The following is a 23373-nucleotide window of genomic DNA, read 5'->3' on the forward strand; positions in this document are numbered from 1 at the left end:
TAAACATTTCTACCAATAAAACATGTTTTAAAACCTTTTAGTTGGTCTGGATTTTTATGAATGTAAAAGCAAGACAGCAATTCAAAACATTCCATATACATGTTTAAATTTCCAGAAACAGATGGCACTGTTGAGGGTGGGTTCTGGGGAGTGTAAGAATTTTTGAAATGTAATTTCTGATTTAGTCTTCATGAGCCGTCTATATAGGAAGATTTTCTCTAATGATTTTTGTTATAAGGTGTGACAAGTAATCCACCATAAACATTCTCAGCTGTTTGTAGCCAAAATAAGTTGATTAGTTAATTGATTGATACTTGGCAAATTTTTGTCTTCACATTTACTGAGTCATGCTGTGTTCTGAAACTCTTGTAGGTGTTTAACATATCAGCTAATTCAGCTAATGCTAAAAATACTTAACAAGAGTTGTAATAAGAAGCTGATTTTCAGTGCACTTTTAGAATGCACCTTCCATTATCTACTCATTGTCCAAACACCCAGCAATCCATTCAGGACAGATTTCCAGTGAAGTTTTTGCTCCTAAGGGGCTCATTCAGCTGGTCCTAACTTCTTGCAGTGGCTGTGAGCTGTCTTGTGGAAATTGGCTGGATATACAATGTGTGTGTTTATCACTTGGACACGTTAGCTGCTAGCACAACAGGATTGGAAACCAGTAATAGATTGTGTAGGTCCTGCCATCCCTGTTGAATTTCCCCTATGGGATTTGATGGAAGAGTTCACAGAGCAGATTGTCTTTCCAGGATGGAAGAGACAGTACAGAAAGGTTACAGTAGTAAACAAATGCTGGCCTGCAGCATTCAGAAGGCAGTTTTGCTAAAGACTAAAATTATGTGTGCAGTTAGACCCAAACTTGAGACACTTTGTTGTACTTTGTTAATGCAAACAAACAAAAACTAAGTGGAAAAGGTACATCCACCAAGGAGTGAGGGAGGTTCAGTCTGTGGGATGAAAACTTGAGAAAACATTTCAGCTGCATTTCAGGAAACTTGAAGACTTCTGTGAAATGCAGTACTTGTCAGATTGATTAATTGATGCTCAAGCCTGGTTTCCTTTTATCCTTTAAAAATACAGCTGTCTTGTTTTGAGCTTGATAATGATGATTTAAAAACCTAGTTTTCTAATACATTAGTTTTCTTATATGCCTTTCTGTTGCTATGTATGATGGGAACTTTGTGCTGCAGCCTCTGCAGATTGTTTTCATCCCACTCAGGGTCATACATGTGCAGAAGGACTGCACAAACACCTGAGTTAGACTCTGCAAGTGGTTTGAGCCTAGGTCCATGTTTCCAGGAAGGCTGTCTCTCTGTGCATGTGGAGTTCTTTTGGTGGGGCCTCTTGGGATAGGACAAGGGATAATGGTTTTAAACTGAGGCAGGGTTGATTTAGATTAGATATAAGAAGAATTTTTTACCAAGAGTGTGGTGATACACTGGAGGAGGTTGCCTAGAGAGGTGGGGGGTGCCCCGTATCTGTAGGGGTTCAAGGGTGGGTTGGAGGGAACTTGAAACAACCTGGTATAGTGAGAGGTGTCCTTGCCCATGGCAGTGGGGCTGGAACAAGATGATCTTTAAAGATCTCTTCTAACCAAAACCAATACATGATTCTATGATTTCCAGGTATCCCAGGTGCTAAGCTAGAGATTTCCTTCTCTTTGCATTGAAGGTCGTACAGCTCAGAATGATCAAATTGTGTTTCTCTGCACTCCTAAAATCCCATTTGTCATCATGAAACAAGTACACAAATGACAAAGCTACCTTTGTCTTCTATGCAGTTTTAAGAGAATACAACTTCACTAATGCAAGCAAACTGTTAAACTCTGGCAAAGACAAAACTAGACAAGAGTGTGTAATGTCAGCGTGGGGTGCTACTTGGAAAAAATGCACTGATAGTGAAATGATTTCATGTCTAGCAATGTTTCTTTGATGTTTGTTCTGTTAATCTGGTAGCTGTGTGTCCTCTGTTCACTGAGGACTCTCAGCAGCTCTCATGACTGTATCGTACTCCAGTTTTATTGTAAAGGAGCTTTTATAATGCCCCAGAGCAAGGAAATGTCATCTCAAAAATGGAATGCCTAGTAATTAAAACAGGTTTATTAGTTGCTAAAATCACAGCATTCAATATTTAGTGTATTTACAAGCATTTTATTATCATAAAAATTGCATTTTAATATGGAGCCTTAGTAAAGACCTTTAGAAGGAAATGAGGGAATCAAGTCAGAAGTGATGTCAAGTGTTCTGGACAGCACCAGAAAATCAGAGAACAAATGAATAAATTATAATCACTGTTTTAGAGAAAAGCTTATAAATAAGTTGTCTGGCTACTGGGGTGACTGAAGGCATTTAGATATTTAAATATCCAGGCATAGATGGATCCAGTGACATATTAGTAGCAAATAGGTCTTTATTAAATTGCACCCGTGCAGTATGAAGGGCAAAAATATGACCCTGAAAGCTAAATTATTCATTAATTTAATTATTTGCACATTCTTTGACATTTAAATTAATCTCTGTTTCCAGGGATCTGGTTTTGCCAGTTTAGCAGACACTTCAGCAGGAGTGTCTGCTGACTCCAGTCTTTGTTTGAGCTCAAGGCACGGTGCTGTTCATAACCCAACACTGGGCATTGTTTCTGTTCTCAGGCAGAAGAGAAGAAATACGTCTTGTCCTTGAAAAAAATTTTGGCTTTTGTTCCTTGGTAATGGAACTGTATTACCCTGCTTGGTGAGGAGAAGCTTTTGTGCAGATTATAGAGTTTCCATTTCTTTGTACAGACATTGATAAGAATTGTGAATTAGCTTATCTTTGCCATTTAATGGGATCTGTGACGAGAAGCTAAGGGCTAAACTCTTATTGTGTGTCCAAGGGTTGACTTAGTTTTGTTTAGGTCTAATGCCACTGGTAATTTTATTCACAGTTTTATAATAAATTGATAATTTTTTCCCCTGTTCTGTACATGCAGATCTGCAGTTGAATCTCAGGGAAAATTTGTTCTCAGCAAAAACCTCACACAAGTGCTTCTTATTTTTGGCTCTGAATCGATCTGCTTATCTCATTTGTGGTAGGAAGTGAGAAGGTTTTAGATGCTTTATGGAAACAAAAATATTGATGCCAAAGAATTGGAACTTCACAAAAAAAATTTTTTTTCATGCTCCAAATAGAGATCCTCCTCAGTGATGATAACACCAGATTAAGTTGTATTTTGGTCTCTCTTTGTTGTGTTTATGAACAAATAGTGTTTTAACTTTTAGCAGTCCACTGATTCTTGTTATATTTTATTTTGCCAGTAATCTCTGTCTAGCTACAGTTGGTTTCACTACTGCTACTATTCAGGCCCTATCTGTGATCCATGAAAAAAATCCTCGGTAAAAATACTAGCGTTGCTAAAATGGATTCCTGTTCTGTTTTCTGGTTTCATACTTTGCTTTGTGCAATATTTGTTATTCAAGTGAGCTTTAACAGTTATGATCAAGTCATAAAGTTGTATTACCCATCTGTAAGTAGCCACTCAATGTCTGATTAGAAAACCCCCTTGAGCTCACCTGAGTGATTCTCCACCAAAGTTCAGTTTATGAGTTATTTTTCAAATTTTCTTTGTAAGCAGCTTCATTTGAAATAAGCCTTGGAATAGCAGTTGGACATGGATTTCTTTCCTCTGGCCTCCTTAGTCTTGGGACATTTTTTTTAAGGCAATATCTCATACTGGACCAATAGATACTTTTATTAGCGATTATACTTCAAACTTACTGAACCTTAACATTTTTCTTTGGAAATTGCTTTTTACAAAACAAGATTAGAAATCTGTATTATTAGTAAATAAGTAATTTTTATACAGCACACACATTTTAATACACTGTTATTGTTCACTTGTCAAACTTTGTATTTTCAGCTACTATTTTATTTTAAAATGTATTTTATTTGTGCCTTAGACATAGAAAACTTTATATTGTTTTGGGTCAGGAATCAAATATGAATACAGATAACATGTCTTAGGTTTTCCAACTCAACCTGGAGGTTCCTGTCTGAAATATATAAAATCAGATAAAACTTCCTTCCTGGTTCTATTGCTATGAAACAATTGTTTGTTCATGTAAATTAAATGAACTTAAAACTTACCATTAGGTTTTGTTCATCTCTGTTCCTAAAAAACCAGGGAGTTTACATTCCAAATAAAAATTCATTGGCATGTAACATTTTACTGGGCGTTAAACAGAGTTTACACAGGTATAGGTAGGTATTTTATGTTGATTTGATCTTTCCCTGTGAACGAGACAGTGAGACAATGTCATGTGCACAAAAATCAATATAGGTGGAGATCTGAAAGCTCTAAAGTGGGCCATCAGAATTGCAGGGAATGAGGGTGCCCTGCAGAATCCTCTGGTAAGTCTCCTTTTTATAGCCAATAAGAAATCATAGGCTTCTTAACCTGCACAGATGAAAGTGCAGCTGTTCCTGCTGCTGGTTCCATGAGCAGTTCCCATTCTAGTCTGACTCACAGCCTAGGTCTGCTAACAGGGGTTAAGTTCAGTGTTTTCTGTGTAATAAATATCTGAATAAACAAACAAACTGTGTAATAAATGTCTGAATAAACAAACAAGAAAAGTTTGGCTTGCTAATACTGTGGATTAGGGTCTTCAGCAGATCTAAACATGCACCTCTATTTAACCATGTAAAACCTCATAGACAAGAATAGAGAAGATAAATGAGATAAATTTGATAACACACAGGATGCTCAAGAGAACTTGCAGGAATCCTAGTCAGTGATGCTGGGACTCGTCACATGCTTGGCACATCTTTTGAGTCTATTGAAAGAAAATCTTCAGAGAAAAGGTGTTTTGATGTCTTATAAAATCAAGTTTTATTACAAATCCCTTTTTTGGTGGGGGTCAAATTTCTTTTAATCCTTACAGCATATGAGTAAGGATGATGAATGATAGAGTTGTTTTGTTTTATCTGGCCAGGAGTTAATTTCCCTGCTCAGTACAACCTTTTAATGTTTGCAATACTCATGCTAGAAGAGCAATGATAAAGGAATGATGTGGCCTTTAATGCTCAGTGTCTTTGTTCTGGCTGGTTTTGTTGTGAGTGCAGCTACTGAGCCCTGGTGTGGGGTTTGGAGTCTTGATAGATTGATAGTGGTTTCTTTGAGCCTATGTGAAGTCTGATACAGACTTTAGAGGCTCTGTTTCTTTTTCTTCCCTTGATGAAATTCATTTGGCTTTAGGCATTTACGAGCTGAATTCAAGAATTACTCTTCCCTTTTGGCTGTTGGGGAGATCTTGAGGTAGATTTGAATACTTTGTTTAAGCCATTTGTGTTTTCATGTAAGGACAAAACATTCAAGCTGATATAATTTAATCATTAATTACCTTCTCTCTTAGACTGTGTTTCCATTAGGAATAAAACAATTCTGCATCTCAATAGGCCTCAGAAAGGGGCTAATAATGCACACAGTTATAAATATTTACCTTTTCTTTTTAACAAGCTTCTTCGTGTGATCCTGCAGCTGGGACACTTCACAACAGAGTTAACAGCACTAACTTCCCTGGTGAAACATTAAATCTTCTCATTCATTTGTTCTAATCAAACATGCCATGTAACTCCTGAAGAGTTAACAAGAAAAGAAATCTCATTGAAGAACAAGATAAGGAGGGTGTATCTGATAGTAAGGGCTTCTGATACTGGGTCTTTTAGGGAACATTCATTTATTTTTCTTGTTTGTTTGGTTTTAACACTGGGATTTTTTTAACATAAAGTTTTGAGTTTGTAACTTTTTTGTCATCTGTGGTATAACTGCAGATGAGTGTGCAGAGGAAGCTGTAGGCATTCAGAATGGTAAATGTGTGCATGATGTGTTCAAAACATTGCTGTGGCAAATAACACTTGGCTTTGCAGTGATTTTGAAAACTTAATATTGACACTAAGTTCAGTTTATATATTTACTGTTGTAGGAATGTTGGAATTTATTGCAAAGTTCTTCAAATAAATCTACTACAGAGAAAAATAGTGTAGAGCTCTTTCTGCCTTTAAATACTGACCCTTTTATATAATGCAATACATTCTGTAAAGCTTTTCTCTGTTGTTGATGTTGTAAACCAGTATATTATAGCCCCTAAGAGTCTATGTTGATTTACTGTAATTTTCCTTGATTCTGCTGTCTCTGACATTTTTCAGGGTGCTGCTGGCAAGTACATGAGTTAAGCAGATACAGTTAAAAAGAAACTTAGTTGAAAATTCTTATTTAGCCTATAATTTTGGTCTCATGTGGGCTCACCCCAGCTTCCTGGTAAACTGCTGGCCCTCTCCTCTTAATGTGTAATGCCCAGACTAGAAAGTTAAGGCAAATTTCAGTGCTAAATACTAAAGCATAAATACTATGATTCCAATGCACTAATTGCTACTTATATAGATAGATACTTGGTCTGTGATCTGTTGTCCAGGCCTTTAATTTTCAGTGTATTTTAGAGTATATTAGAGCAGGCCTAATGACAGGATCAGATTTATCTTTCATTAAGGGTATGCACACAGTTTATATTAAGTGATGAGGAAAGGCTGAGAAGAAAAAGAATACTTCTCAGATGTGCATACAGCCCTGACACAATAAGCTTTTATCTTTTAAAGGACAACAGTACTGTGTTAAAAAATAGAAAATGCAGCTTTCAATATTGGTGCTATTTTTGGTGCTTTCAAAAAATTCAGAAAGTATTACGTTTCCCTCAAGTAACATTGCTCATTGGTTATATTCCTTACAAGATGGGCTAATAATAGTGAATTCTTGGCTAGTCTATTGTAGTTAAATTTTCATTCTTCCTTCCAACAGTTTGCTAGGATTCACTTCCAGATGACCTAAGGTTGTTATGCTCATTAGGCTTCATAAAAAAAGGTTTCTCATTTTTCTTACTAATGGATTTCCTGTTCATGGAAAACCTTTGTGTAGATTCTCCACCCCCTGGCTACCAGTTTAACATATTTTGACCTGCAGACTTGAATATTTGTCAGTCACAATTGAGTGCTTTTGCTTTGCTTGTCATAGAAATTGTGAGGCAGTTTGTGTTTGATTTAATTACAACACAGTTACATGCAAGGAAGTGCCCTTTGCATGATCTGTTACTTCTTAAATATAGGCCATAAAAACAGGTCTTGAGAAGTTTTATCCCAGCATTGGTCTGATGCTGATGTATGAGTCTTGCTGACTGTGTGATGCTTCACTTGGCAATCAAGCAAAACAAATCCACACTTGCAGTATTCACCTGCCTTTTGGAGATTAAAGACCTGTGCTGCTCTCCTGCAGCACCATTAAATGAACAATGGTTGAACAAAAGAGCTTCTGACAATCCTTGCAGTGGTTTAGTGCTTGTTCTTTTATATCCTGCTGTAATTGCTTGGAACTCTTCCTGTGCAATGAGGGCTGAGGAGGATCCTTGTAGCTGTATTCTGAAATTACCAGATCAGGTTTTTAACAGGGGATATAGTGATCAGGCAAATTGAGAAGCACATTTGGCTTCTTGTCTTTTGTCTGCATCCCCTGTGACAATCTGGTTTTCCTATCCAGCTGAGTGTGATAACCCCAATGTGAGATTTCAGGCAAGAGGAACAAACTTATTCCAGTATCAGAACTCTTTTAGTGCTTTTTCTGTGCAAGTGTGGTAAGTGACTGAGCTGAGAAATTCAGAGCCTCTTGATAGCCAAGAAAAGCTTTGCCCATTCTTCTTCATATCCTGCTATTTCAAGTTATGTGAGCAAACTTTTGTTTGCACTTTGTAGGGAGTGATAGCAATAATCTTTGCCTAGCAAATCAAGATTATGTGGTGCTTTTATCTTCAGCCCTAAGCTTTGCAGGAATCAGCTGGGTGTTTGAACCTGATTTTTAGCCTGTGGCAAAAGCCACAAGCCCAAAGTAAATTAAGTTCTTTATCACCTTTGAAAAGAAATGAATGGAGAGAGGCTCACAGTCCTTTTCACACTGTGTGGGCAAAGTGTTACGTGCTTACTAATGCTTTCATCTTTAGGGCTGTAAAATTTTTTCTTTTAAAAAGTGGAAGTCGAGTCCTTAAAATTTTGGCAGTTTGTTCTATGTGATCTATTCTTCAACCACTTGCTCTGATAGATTAATTTTGTAATTTGAAAGCATGTAAGCAAAATTTTGCTCTACCATTGCAAAGAGTTTATGCATCAATTTGGAATGTTGTATAAGAATTTTGTGTTCTTTGTAGGCATTGCTTTGGGGCAAGGACAAGGAAAGATCTTTTCCTCTAGTTTTTCCCTTCCTTGTTTCAGAGTGGTAATGAAATCTGCTATTTTCATGCAGTTCATCTGTGATCTGCAATATCAAAGCAGGGTTTTGATGGATGAATGAAGTAAATTGCAGTCTTATGGAAGACAGCTCCTTTGTTATCAAGCTAAAACTTTCCCTCTTCATTGTTTTTCTGACAAAATATGGACACAGCTCTTAGAAAATGAAATTTTAAATTGGCTGTGTTGCACTTAGCATTTTTTAAAACATAATAGGATGTCTCAGAACAGTGCACTCTTAAAAAAACTTTTAAAATTTGAAAAGTGACTTAAACAGTATATAAACCTGCAGAATTTGATTGGAGGCCCTTTCTTCCAGACATTTAACACTTACTTAGTCTTCAGTGCCCAAGGGTTTAATGTGCTTAACAAGAAAAGGGTTCATGAAGAGGTTTCCATATGTAATATGTACCAAATCCTTCATTTCTAGAGGACAGCCTGGATTCTTTGGTGACTGTGGGAAGCTGTTTTTACCTTTCTACTATTCCTTTCTTGTCTCTGTAGTAGTTTTGGTGGAAAGCTGAACCTGGGGACAGCTGTCACAGGGAATGGCTTTTTGAGAAGTAGCTTATGCCACTGGGCTGACCTCAAAGGTGTGTGTAGGCAGGGTGCTGGAGCTGATCAGATACTGTGCTAGGAGTAGGTGTGCCCTTCAGCTGGGGAGCTTTTGATTTAGATATTATCAGAGCTACAAGATTTGTGTACTGTAACTCAAGAAGACACATTAAGAATTTGTAATTATTTTTGCCAATAAAAGGAGACTGTGCATAGAGGGAAAAGGGGAAGGGTAGGGAAGTGGGCACATTCCTTGCCTGGTAAGCATTGCCTGTATATTGTGGGGAAGGAGACATGTAAAACACAGAAGTTGCTTGTAACATGACTGAGAGTACTTTGGCTTCTGACTTCAGTGCCTTTCCTTACCTGGTGTCCCATGTGAAAGAATGTTCTTATTTAGCTGCAGCTCACTGAGAACGATTGGTGAGAGGGTTGTATGTGTGTTTGTGTTTCTGTGTGTGTTGAAAGGGAGGTGAATATGCACCTGCAGGGGAAAAACCAAAACAACAAACCAAATGAAACCTCCAAAACACCAACAAACACCCCCAAAACTTTGAAGAAAGAAGTCCCAGTTAGAACACTTCAAGTTAGTCTTTGACATTTTAATTTTAACTGCTGCTGATGTGCATGGGGCCTTTCAACACATGACTAGTTTCAGGGAAGTAGCTGGATGCTGAAGGATGCTGGGAATATTTGGAATTGAAACGTAAGGAGTGTGAGAGGGTAGGCTGGATGAAGTTCTTAGGTAATTTGTTTGTAAGCTGGAGTGCCCATGTTCGTGGGTTTTTTGTTTTTTGTTTTTTTTTTAAGGTGTGGTAATTTCAGACTGTCACAGATAGTAAACATGTGCCAGATTTCAGACACTATAGGTGTAGGACAGGCCTTATTAAAAGTGTGTGTATGTCTACTTACAGTAATATGCACAAATATAACCATGTTCTACCATCCTGAATAGAAAAACAGACTCTCTGCCCTTGACCTCTGCAGCTTTCAGAGTCCCCTGTGCTGAGGGACTGCTAATGCTGCAGTTTAATATTATTTAGCTTACTCCCGAGTACAGAGAGAAAGACAGGTAGATGCCTTTTCAGCTCTCCAAATGACAGAAAAGGAGAAGAGTACAGCCTGCTGCAAACAAAGGACTTGAGTACCTTTGTGGGGAAGGTCAGAGACAAATGAAAATGTGACACTCTTTGCTCCAAGATGTGCACAAGGAACCATAAGATTTAGACAGTTTTTCAGCTGAGCAGTTTTCTCTATTCCCCCCAGGTTATTTGTTTTTGAGCCCCCCCTTTCTTGCACCAACACAACTGTTTGTGGCTGCATGAGCTGAGTGACCTGACCTGCTCTGGTACCCAGCTGTCTCTGTGATCTGGTTTAGACCCTGTGGTGACTGAAAGTCTGACCTGAACCAGAGAAGGAGCTGTATCCAGAGCAGCCTGGGAAAGGTGCACCACTGAGGCTGATGTGGAGCACAGCACTGCTGTCCCTCAAACAGTAATAAAATTCAGTATTATGAGGTGCCAAAAAATTTCATGATTCGAAGGAGATGGGGTCTAAGAAAGGTTGTGAATGAGTGACTCAGAGCTAAATGAGAATTCTATTTCAAATCCCAAATAATTTTTTTTTCATATGAAGCCACTTTATTCATCCCCTTCCCCTCCCTTCCCCTTGAGGTTTTTAAAGTGTGTACTCCTGGTCTGGATTTGACAGTTTGAGGCATAACACTGTAGACTGAATAGATTTGAATTAATGACTTTAGAAATAGATTTTGACTTGAATCTGCAAATTTCAATTAAAAACCGTAACTGGTAAACTAGTTTTTGATTTAAGCATAATTTAAAACTATGTTAAATCATGTGGTCATGTATCATGCAGGGAAAGTTTTTTTTTCTGCCTCAGATGAGATTTTTATGAGGATAAGCATGGTTTGAAGTGCTGTATAGCTAATGAGAGGGATTTGAAATAAAATGGAGGAGTCCATGAAACAAGTGGAGTGTTTCACACTGCAGAAAAGGGAGAACTTGAACAGTTCATCTATATGGGCTATAATGGAAAGTGTCACCTCTCCAAATCCATATCTGATAGCAAAGCTTGTTGTTCTTCTTTGGGTGTGGAATGAGAGTTTGACACCTCAAGAACAATGAAAAGCATGAGAAAAGCACTCACAAATGGTTGTGCTTGACACTGCTCTGCCTACACTATTTTGACTGAAATCTTGCTGTATGCTGTGAAAGGAATTCACATGTGTGGGAGTGTTTCTGACAAATACACGTCTAATTTTGTTTGTAGTAATAACAAAGACATGACACAAAGGCTGATCCTTATCCTAGTTATTATTTGGTTATGCATATGGTCTTCGTAGAGCTATAACTTATAATAGCAGTTTTGGGTTGCAATAGACATTGCAACAGCTTCTTTATAGGTATGTTACTCATAGGCTGGATGGAAGAAAGATTGAAGAAGATCAGAGAAAGTACTTCTGCTTTAGCAGGAAATAGCTTTAATCACAGCTGAGCTTGTTTTCTCAGTGCCATTTTGTCCTAAATACTGTAAGAGAAAAGAACTGCTGTAGCATAATTGCATTTTTCTGACTATTATTAATGGTATTTCTTGCAGCAGTGGTGTTCAAGGACCAGAGTTGACAGGGACCTTGTGATGTGCTTTCTGTGCAGCTATGGGCCACTAAAGAGGGCAAAGAGGGGGATGTTAAATGTTGTTGTTTTTATTTTTTTGGGGGGATGGTGGGGTGTGTTTCTTTGTATTTTTTTGAACAGTCTCCTTTATGCTTTGGAGATTGCATGTTTCAGACAGGGGATCCTTGGCTGGCATTAACAAAGTTTTGTGTGTTTTTCTTCCTCCAGGAGATGATAACAGAGTCCACTCCACTGCGTTGCAGGAAGCTCAGCAATCCTGACATCTTTTCATCTGCTGGGAAAACCAAGCTCCACCGTCAGCTAAGTCAAGATGACTGCAAGCTACGGAGGGGTAGCTTGGCAAGTTCTTTGTCAGGTATGCCATTTTGTAGAGTATGATACTTGGTTAGTATTAGAGAAGATTCAGCATTGTTGGCATAACAGTCATAATAAAAGATACTGGTAAGTCACTGGTAAGGTGACCTCTTGTTGGCAGGGCATACAAAATTTTATGTAAGGGAAAGATGCAAAAAGAAATATCAGTAGAGAAGAGTGAAAAAGCCTGGCTTGAGAGTGAAAATTTTTATATTGCCCAGAGTGAAAAGTTAAAACCCAAGATTTAATATGCAAAGTTAAAGAATGAAGTTGTGGAACTTTAGGTGACATATTGGTGTATTCTTACCCCTTTTAAGATCAGCACTGAATGTAAACTTACCCACTTTGCCCTTTTGTTTCTTACTGGGAAACTGACTTTTTATATCATGGTTAAATTACTATTTAATTTCTTTTTGGCTTCAAAAGCACTGTAGGAAATTGTCATTCAAAGTAAAAAATCTTATATACTAACTTGATATTTTTTTAGTTCAAGTACAATTTGTTTTTTCTTGTGAACATGATATTCAACCTTGTAATTGAATTTAGTTTATCAGCTGTAGAATCATTGGAGCGAGCATAGGCAAGTAATTAGCCAAAAATGGACCAAGTTCAGTAGTTTTCTTTTTTTTCAAAGACTTTGTTAGTGGGCTAGGGGATGGTTTCACAACTATTTAAAACTGATATCAGAGTCTGTGGTACTGGAATTGAGCACAGAGAGCTGCATGATCAGTCTAGAATGAAAGAGCTGATATGCCCAAATGCCACTGTTATTCTGTAGGGTTAAGTTGCAGCCCATTTCCTCCCTAATTAGGCTGCTTGCCTATTTGCATGTTAGTGCAAGAACTGGAAGAGTTGAAAATTCTCAGTGGGAGAGAAAGAGGAAGAAGGTGAAACCACCTTTTTTGATTTATATGATTGTGAAAATACATCCAGTCCTGGTCCCTCATCTTTTATCAGAGGAAGATAAATATTTTCATGGTTGAGGTGTTAGGTGTAATAGAATTAAATAAGCAGTAAATTATATATATTTTATTTTGGCTTGGCCTTGGCTTAGTGTTTTGTTTGTAGTAAGTGGATAGTTTTTGAAAAATGGTAACATTCATAATGTTTTGTACATGTGCAAGTTTGTTCTCCAAGGTAGGTTAATCACTAGAGGAGAACAGAACTTTATGAACCCCACAGCTGTTGACTGACTTCAATGGCCTAAGTTAGTACTGTAGCTTTTTTTTCCCCTTTGAGTAGAAGAAAGCAAAGTAAATAGGAGGAAGTAGGAAAACCGGAAGGTCTACTCTCTTTTAAAAACAATTTTTCTGTTTGGGGAGTGTAATATCAGAACAAGAAATTCTATATTCTCCAGAACTTGTTGATTCATCTTGATTACTTTTCAGTCTACTATACCTGATTCAGGAAGGGGTAAAGAGCCTGAAAAAGATCAATCTGACCCAACTGGGTAGAGAAAATGTACAGGTTTTGATGTATATTTTCAGTGTAGGTGTTTGGAATGTGTGTAGAACTTAAGGAATGACGGGCAAAGGCTTTAGCTTCAAGTTCCATCCTTAAAATGATTCCTGCTAATTTTTGCTACAGAATCAAATAAGTTTGAAGAATGCAGATGACTGATGGGCTGAGATTTGACTCTTGATGGAATTCTGCCCTCCTGGATTCAGGTTTTTTGGAACTAAAAGGAGATATTGATAACCGTATCTTATAGAGACTTAAATAAAGTTATTCTTGTCCTGAAGCATGGGTATTTTAGACTGCTAGATAATTATATTATTTGACTTGCTATTACAGGATATCTTTGTTAGTGCTGTATAGAGATAAATTCAGCAATGTACATTTCTCTAGGTTTAGGTCTCTGCTGGTGAGTTGTTTTATTTTACATTATCTTGAAAATGATCAAGCCATGAAAATCATGTCCACAGCTGTAAGCAGCTTGAGTGGGACCAGGAAGAGGGTACTAATATGTTGTGTCTGTTTGCTTGACAAATTTGAGCCTGCTCATCTCTCATACACTTGGACTCACTCTGTTGGTGTATACTTGGCCCATTGCCTGTAGCTATCACAGAAAATTAATCTTAACAAGTTAAAAAAAGAAAAAAGCCCCACCACTTCCACTCCACACCTTTCTCCAGCATCATGGCTGGTCACATTATGTGGCAGCCTTCCAAATATTGCAGCCACTGTCTTGGAATGAATGTAATAATTCACATTTAGTTCTAAGGTGCAGCTGAATTTGTAAACACCTTTCTGCCTCTGAGAGAACAAGTCTTTTTCTGCAGCATATTTGTGATTAAAGGTGTAGCCTTCCTGCTACTTACTGCAATAAATGTCTCAGTCCCCTGTGATTCCTGATCATGTAGTAATCCATTGAATGCAAGACTCTTCACTATGGTTGGAAGAGGGTGTGTTATTTAGTCCCATAGTCCTAATTTTAAGGAACAGAGGTATTATCCACTTCCATTTTGCAATGGGGAAATTGCAGTACAGGGCTTGGCTGACCAAACTTACAGAGTAAGTCATCTGGGAGCTAATAACTGAACCCAGATTCACAGGCTTCTTCACTTATGTGTTTTTAACCACAGAAATAGCTTCTCTTTTTTCTTTGTGGATGACATTGTACATAAAAGGAAGCTGTCAAGCTCTGTGGAGTCAAAATATGACCTACTTTGACTTTGGTTCTTTCTCATTGCAGAAATTTACTGCTTGACATTTTTCAAAAACGAGTGTTGCATTGACTAGAAAATCAGTATTGAGCAAAAAACATCCATTGTTCAAAGCAAGACAATATTTAAACATACACTGTATTATGTTACAGCTGTGTGAAATGCAGTGCTCAGTGTTCCAGTGGTAGGAGAAAGTGGAGATGTCTAGATGACCAAGCTACTTAGAGGAGACGATATTTTACCTAATTTTCAATTAGGAATCCATATCCAAAAGAATTTTTAAAATTATACTGAAGAGATTTTGCCTTCTTTTTTGGCAAATATTGTTTCCTTTTTAAAGTGAGTGAAATATGGAAACTTATAAAGTGATAGCAGTCTGTTTCTACAAGGTTTTTGGATTTCCCCATTATCTCATAGTGTAAAGTAGATTTTTTTGGAAATTATTAGCTATCAATTTACTGGTAAGGTGCTCTTACAAGTTTTAACCTACCAAAATCTTGAAATTGCTTTTTTTATTAATTTATCTTTTTCTTCCTATGCAGTATTTGTTCTCAGCTTTGTACTTTGAACTTGCAGACTTGTTTAGAAACAAGCTGATGGTATTTTGATTTTATTTTTCAAGGAAAACAGCTACTTCCCTTATCAAATAGTGTCCACAGTGGAGTGGGACAGACGCTGTGGCAGCCTCCTGGAGATACCTCCAACCTGGTCCGCATGAGAAATCAGTCTCTGGGACAATCTGCTCCTTCCCTTACTGCTGGTTTGGTGAGTGCCTCTGGGAATGAATACTCGTGGTGCTTTTGTGCTATAAAAAGTGATGTGATCCCGTGCTTTAGTTTTTACCTTGTTTCCCCTGTTCCTGCTCAGTGAAAGCAGCATTTTGTTCCTGTGGGACTTTTTAGGCTACAAGGTGAGCGAGGAAGAGAATATGTTCATCCTGGTTTAGACTGAAAGCAGGAAAAAATGTGTGTTGAAGAATCAATTCTTTTTGGGGACATTCCTTCTCAAAGCTACTTCAGTTGCCTGATGCCTGAAAGAAATATCATTGGAAGTCTAGGAGATGTGAGCATGGGAGTCCAACCATTTCAAACAAGTTGAATTGGGAATCAGCTTTCTGAATATCTGCCTCTGCCTCTTTTTCTAGGGAATAGCTAGGGGGATGAATCTGAAAGGGATAACTCTTATGTCCAAGTAATTGAAGAGCTGAAATTAACATATGCTCTTCTTCGTGATTTCTGTCAAAAGGTTTTGGTAAAAAACCTTTGGGAAAATATTTTTGAGGAATGTTGCATCTGCTAAATTAACATTTTCTGTATGGGGACACACACTCAGGTGGCTACAGTCAAGTCTGAACTGCACACGAAAAGGAACACATGTTTTGTTTGTAAGTTTTCCTTATTATCTATAAAATTCTAAAATCAGTGATGTGTGAGGTGAAGAAAATTCCAAGGGTAGGAAAAGGCAGTTACTTGTGAGCAGGCATATATGCAACAGAAATTGTTGGTAAGTAGTAGATTAGAGCCAAAGTTGAAATTTTTTTGCTGAACATCTACAGAGTTATTTGTATAACAAGTTTTACTCAAGTGAGGAATTTTGGTGTGTGCTACTTATAGTGCTGCAAATAACTGGGTAAATTTATGTTATATTGTAGGACTGCTTAGAAGCAATGACCCCTTAAGTTAATTCTTTTTTTAATTCTGGATAAAGCCCTGAGAATTTTTTGGGGGTTCTTGGACAGTTTGGCACCACTGGGTTATGAAAGGAAACTTAAATCTTCAAGGTTCAAAAAGTCACACTTTTGTGTTACAACTAATTTTGATTTCACAATGAAGTAATTGTAGTCTTGATATTTTCAGACTTGTTACTATATTGAAATTCTTCTGATTTGGTTTAATTGTGTTGTGTCTTAATTTGGTGCCTGTTCAGTGTTTGCCTTAAATTTATGCTCTCACCAGTGGCTCTAAATTCAGTGGTAACAGAAAGGGAGAATGCTCACATGAACTTGGCTAGAAGTATTTATCTGAGGGGGATTAGAAAAAGTAATATGTTAAAACACAGGCCTGTTCTCTAGAGGCAAATAAATGCCTTGAAGCTTCATGGCTTAGGTTAGTGAAAATAACTGTGCTTTAAAACAAAACACTAATTCTCAGATATTTAATTTGGAGTACTAGGCTGTTGCTTAACAGCTGTGTGCAGCTCAGCGAGCTGCAGATGTTTGCATGTTACATTTCTGTATATTACTCATATTATAGCCTGTGTTTTTAGTTTGTCATGGCAGTGTTTGTGCTGTCTATCAAATGTTCTGATCTGAAACACAATGCCAACGAGTTATTTTAAAATAATTTAAAATTCTCTGTTTCCTAAGTAAGACAGAGAAATTAATCTCTAAATTCAGTTTTTGTTCCTCTGTGATGGTGTTTGGGTGTTGAACTATTGTTCACTGTATGGTCACTTTCCTATCTCTGTATATTCTATGCTGGGCTGTGTGTTTCATTACAATTGCACTTAATTAAGCCTAAACATTACGAATTTTTATGTGAAGTGGGTTTCAAAAGCAGTGACTAAAGAACATCACAAGATGAACACCTAATTAAATGCAGCGAGTCCTGAGATTTTGGAGCCACTTACATGTTTGCAGCTGTTTTAATATGCTTGTGGTATTGAAATACATTTCACAAATTAGAATAGCAAAAGGTCTCTTGCCAGTATAATTAATCTCCTTTGAAGAATAGCTCTATTAAGAGATGAGTAAGTTCAGTAATGCAGAGTGTCATTTTAATATGCTAGCCTTGACTGCTAGAGCATTTAATTCTTCTATTATTTGTTATAATACAGTAGTTGGATAGCTAGAGAGAAATGGAATGTGATTTAGGAAAGCCAGGAAAGCTGTGTGCATTGTTTCTGCTCCCTCTTTCTGGCTCTGCAGGTATCAGTAGATTTTCCTTTGCTGAATTGCTTTGGGGCATTCAGTAATGTGTTTTTTTGCTTTCTAACCACTACTAATCCTATAGGTTGTTTACTGTGCTTAAATTGCATTCTTTTCCTCTTTAAAAATATTTGCAAAGCTAAGAGATAAGTTAATAATAGCAAATCTACAGAAATTTTTCAGCTTCTGAAACAAGCCTGATAGCTAGGCTACTTATCAGCAATAACTCCAGAACTGGGAATACAAAAAATTCTAACTTGCTAAACTATATTAACACAATTTATTGTTGGGCAGGATCTTTCAGCTTGTACATGTGTGATAATCTGGATTAATGTGCCTGCACAGCAGTTGCCACTAGGTCCTTGACTTGAGAAAGAAGCCAGAGCAGAGTGAATGCTGAGAGCTGTCATTGTGGAATGGAAGGTGTTGATCTGATCTGTGTGCCTTCTAAATATATGTGAGGATTTTAGAGGATGACCTTCAGCTCATCATCTACCTTAAGACGAATGGCTCTGATCCTATGAGATTGAATTCTGCTGGGGAGTATCCTATTTAAGACTTTAAATCCCTAAGATAGCTGAGGAAGTAATCAGAGGAAAACACATAAAGCATCATTGTGGGCAGCTCAGTGGTATTTCCTGCTGTCAGGACCCAAACACACTAAAAAAATTGGGTGCAGGGAATATGTATGGAGTGCACATTTAAGGAACAGAAGGGTAATTTTATGGAAGATTTCTTTTGAATTAATTTTGGGGATTTATCTGAGATCTTACCCTGTCATAAAAAGAATTAGACCTTGGACTGTGTTTTTTTGAGGGATGTAATAGAATTCTAGAATCCTAGGAATATGCTGAGTTGGAAGGGACCCACAAGGATCATTGAGTCCAATTCCTGGCCCTGTGTAGGACACCCCAAGAGTCACCCCATGTGCCTGGGAGCGTTGTCCAAACACTTCTGGATTTCAGACAGCCTTGGTGCTGCAGCTGTTTCCCTGCGGAGCCTGTTCCAGTGCTCAACCATCTCTGGGTGAAAAACTCCTTCTGATATCTGACCTAAACCTCTCCCAACTCAGCTTCATCCTGTTTCCATGAGTCCTGTCACTGGTGATGCAAAAGACCAGTTATGTGGATGCATTCTCTTATGAAATAAGGCATAGGGAACATCAGGGTTTCTAATTTTAGAAAGGAAAACGACCTTGTGAAGAGATGGTTGTGATTGTTGTACAGGTAGTTTGGGAGTGTCTTTTTTGCAACTGTTAATTTTGACAAAACACAACGTGAATGAAACTGATTGCCAGGAGCAATGCCATAAGGTGCTAATATTCCATAGCTGAGCATTTATTGGTGGGCAAGGGGTGGCTTTCCCCTCATTTTTATTAAGGACAGGATGCTTACCTAGAGCACTACACTAGTGCTGAATATGCTGCTTTATTTGTAAATACAGATAATGTGTGTGTGTGTGTGTGTGTGTCCCATGTCCTGGCCCCTCACAGAGAGCATCTCAAGCACCCTCTCCAGGGTTTTGTGAAGGAAACATCTGATAATGTGCAGCCCAATAATTAGGACCACATCTCTTATGCATTGCTCACCATCTAATGCCTGGAAAAGTTTGAGATGTTCCAGGAATAAGAAACTATGCATGTTCCTTTTGCCAAGTGTGGTGATAGGAAAACATTTGAAGAAGCCTGTCAATGGAAACTTAGATATGTTTGTGAAAGAGATTTTGAAATTATTTTTTTAATACTTACAAACTCGAATTTTCTGAGGTGCTTCCAGTACTGAACTGAAACTTGTGGCACTCCTTGAACTGAAAAACTGTACATAATTTTTGAAAATGAGGTTGATGGTTTCAGCTGGGTGGTTACAGTTTTATTTAGTGTAAACTTTCTTCCTTATATTCTGGGGTATATTATGGATGTGGTCAGAGCCATTTCTTCATCTTCAGAGATGAAAGTTGCTGACTAAGCAGTTGGTGCTCTGTTAATCCTCTGATGCCAGAGTGCTAAGATTTCCTTGTAGGGTCAGTCTCATCTTCACAGGATAATTTCGAATGCCTTAGGGGTTTATATTTACTTTCAAACAGAGTGAAAGTTGGAACAAAGTGAAATAATTGCATATTCATTGTGATTGTACACACTGCCAGAGAGTTAATTTTTTCCTCATCTTGTTCTAGAAGAAATGGTAAAAGACCCAAGCCTCTTAGATTTTGAATAATGATCTGGAGGGTAGAAAAGCTCAAATGCAAAGATTTTAAACAATTCTCAACTGAAGAAGTTCCTCTGTGGAACAACACTCAGCCTGATTTATTGTGAACATTCAGTTCCCCAAAGCTGTGTGGATTAGGCAATGCTGAGTGGAATGGGGAGAATGGGTCATCCTGTGGTGCTGGGGCCTTGGCTTGGCATGTGCTGGGAGCTGGGAACCGACCTCACACTGGGGTGTGGTACCTTTGGTCTCCAAGTTGGGGTATGCTTTTTAGATGTAGGAGATGATCTTGAGTTTTTATTATCTAAATTTTTGCTCCTTTTCCTTTTTAATTTTTTTTAATTTCATATTTACATATATTAGGAATAGAATCAACTGTACCTAATATATAAATTGCCCCTAATAGCATATTTCCTTTGTGCAGGATGCTGTATATTAAAAATAAAATTAAAATTTATATTGTTCCTGGCTATGAGGAAGAGTGGCTAATTGGCTACAGGCTTGAGTTAGTGAGATTGTTACTACAAGGTGGGCGATTCCTTTGAATGCCTGTGGAAGTGGAATCCAAAGGCTGTGCTTTGCTGGAGCCTGCGCAGGGCTCTGTGGAGCTGGGCTGCCATCTGCTGGTGTGCCAGGGCTGGGGACAGGAACCGTGAACTCCACGATCCGAGTGAGTTTCTGTCAAACGGCGTTAGAACCCCTGCGATCATCAGTGATTTTACAGCAGGGCTCTGCTCTTTCTGGGACCCTGTCCCACAGCAACCCCTTGTTAATAACTGGCCTTTTTCTTTAGCTGGAGTATGAATTCGCTTTGTAATGCCGAGCTGTGGTTTGCAGCATCCTTTTTCTGGTAACGGAGAGATGATGGTTGGGACATTTACGAAGGAAAAAAGATTCAAAAAATAAAATATGTTATTTGTAGCCGATTCTAGAAATAAAATCGAGATTTTTTGGGTGGCCGCTGTGTGAGTTGCGCTGCGGCCTCTGGCCTGGCGGTGGCGCTGCAGCCCCGGGCGTCTCCGAGCCGCGTTCCCGCCGGGAATGTCGCCCTGGCTGTGGGACGGGCTGGGGACGGGGATGGTTCCCGCCGCTAAAGGAGACCTCAGTTCTGTGTTGTTTGTCGGTTCAGTACGGGAATCAATAATTCAAGAGGCCTGGTGAAGTGCAGTGGAGCTAGAAGTTCCAGCTTCAAACCCCCTCCTAGTTATAAAGGGAAATTCCATCTCCACAGTTCCTGCTTAGCCCCAGCGCTTTAATGCAGTTATTATTTATTTATTTATTGTATCCTGTGTATTATTTAGGATCTCTGCGCTATGCAGGCACCTGGGCAGTGGCTGTTAAACTCACAGGGTGAGGTCTTGGAAGGAATGGGGTGGGCAGACACCAGGTACAAGATGTGCTCTCCCACCACACTCTCCATCCACCTCTCTGCCCCTTATGTGCGCTGGCAGTGAGGTGAGTGCATAGAGATTAGAGTTCCACCTCCTCACAAAAGAATTAGATATAATCTCTTTTAATTGAAAAATACAGCACTAATTCAGTGCTGACAAATCATTAATGCCAGTTGTGCATAGTGCTACCTCCTGTGGATTGCCTGGATACTTGTTACAAAAACAGGCATTTAATCTGATGGGAAAACTTCATCTACATTTGTGTCTTCTAAAACACACAGCTGCTCTTTTCCCAAAATATTTTGTCAGAGATAAAGTTACTTTTAGTTTGCATTCTAGGTGGTAACATGTTGACTATTTAAATGTTGCTCAATACAGATAAAAATAGTTTTGTTTAAGAATAATCCTGAAAGTCGTGGGTGATGAAGGTCATAAATTATTTTATTTTTTAGTTTATTATTAGGGAGTAGAGAACATTCAATACTTGACTGTACAGATAGGATTTCATATTTTTATGTTGATAGAAAAGGAAAAGACAGCAGGAACTATGGCTGCATGAATGAAGGGATTTTATTACTTTATGAAGGCATGGAAATTGCATTTTAAATTGGCAGTTGTAATAACCTGAGTTAGAAAGTAAGTGGATTTCCAAATTAAGACCACATGTGAAGTCTAAGTTTATGCATACTAATTAGATATTTGCATGGACATATGCTGCAGGGTCTGTTGGTAAATCTTTGGGGACTTTATCAATTTTGGAACTTGGACAGGGCCTGAGAAAGAAGTGTGGAGCAAGTTCTAGACATTTGGCAGTGTTTAGAGTGCTTGCAGGGACTCACCTTTGCCACAGCTTTTAAGGTGTCTCTGGTAGGAACCCAAAAATGGATGTGCTGTGACTCTGTGTTTTCATGATAGATTCAGGACACTTGCTTCACACTGGCATCCAAAACTGGTAGTCCTGATTGGTTTTTCACTAGGAAACTTAATTCTGAATAGTTCATGTAAAGAACAGAAAATTTTTGTGATAAATTCTGTACTAAAGTTATATTTACTATATGGTGCATATTACTAAAGCACAGTCAGCATCTTGCTCTGAGAAACTTCAGCATATTACTTAAAACACAGCATATTTTTGCTCACTTCAGTTAAGTGAATTCCATTTTGGAGCGGACTCATTGGCTTAAAGAAGGTTTTCATATTTGAAAGAAAATGTGAACACCTTTCTGTGTAACCTGAGGCTTGTCATTGTAGGAAATATGAATTCGTAAAACTTGCCTTGTGATAATTGTTAGGCACTAGACTGTCAGTTTGAATGATTGCAGTTCTCATTATCTTCAGATGCTGCATGTTATTTTTTTTGTCTGTGAATATGTTGAATTGATTTTTGGCACATGCAGTCACTTCTCTTCCTGACAGCAGCACTATTGTAGGTGTAAAGTGAGAAACTGCTGTAGTGTGCATGGAAAATTAGCTATTTTGCTTGGGGAGCTATGGGGAACTTAAAATACAGTTATTCAGACTGTCTTGAACACACTCTGTTGAAGAGTGAGGCTTTGTTCCTTGAGTGTTGTTCTGTGGTTCTCAATGACCTCTCTATAAACACATACTGATGTACACAATAAAAGTTCTGGGTTTTAATTTAAAGTAGCTGAAAATTTGCTGTTTTATTTTTGGCAGATATTTCCATAGAAAGGCACTGTGAGATGTCTGCATTTAGTGTTTTAATATGGCTGCCTTCTGTATCTGGTAATACTTCTTGAAATAGTTTCCTAGGATGTGATAATAGGAGGATGGGTCTTAAAACATGAAATAGTTTGTTTGCTCAAGTTTCAAGCTGCTTTCTTTCAGAAATGCAAACTGTTTTGAGCCTTAGGACATTTATAAGAATCCCCTGTAGCATTTTGACTGAGCAAAAGCTTTGGACATGCTCTGTAATTAGTAGCATAATCCTCCATGTTTGGCTGCCACTTTTTGTTTGGTCTGTTTCCCTGCACTGTGTCACTTTGGTTTATCCAAGCCATGCAATGTGTCTTTCCAACAATCCTTTTCCAGCCCCAGAGACACGGCGATTGTTTATTTTACCACTTTCAGGACAGTGGGAATACAGAGGTTTGTGTGCATCACCTCTGAAGAGCTGCAGCTCAGAATCTTTCCTAGGAGTTAATCTAAAATCCTTATTGCCTCGAGATTACCAGGGTGGGAGAGGTGAAATCTCTTGGCAGAGATAGGGGTAGCCTTGTAAGTGGAACACAAGCCTAGGACTTATGCAACATGCTGATATCTGAACTTTGATAAGCTCAGGTACAGAGAGGTTCAG

The 23373-nt window shown here is 38.2% G+C and overlaps 1 protein-coding gene across 1 annotated transcript in view; it reads left to right on the plus strand.

The window, feature by feature from the left end:
• The window catches only part of MAST2 (microtubule associated serine/threonine kinase 2), a 187598-nt gene that overhangs the window by 8780 nt on the left and 155445 nt on the right, over nucleotides 1-23373 (plus strand). Inside the window, 2 exon segments of the mRNA XM_054515725.1 lie at nucleotides 11723-11870; nucleotides 15158-15300. Coding sequence (XP_054371700.1) covers nucleotides 11723-11870; nucleotides 15158-15300 — 291 coding nt within the window.

Source organism: Molothrus ater, chromosome 9 (genome assembly GCF_012460135.2).
Source record: "Molothrus ater isolate BHLD 08-10-18 breed brown headed cowbird chromosome 9, BPBGC_Mater_1.1, whole genome shotgun sequence".
Lineage (NCBI taxonomy): Eukaryota > Metazoa > Chordata > Aves > Passeriformes > Icteridae > Molothrus > Molothrus ater.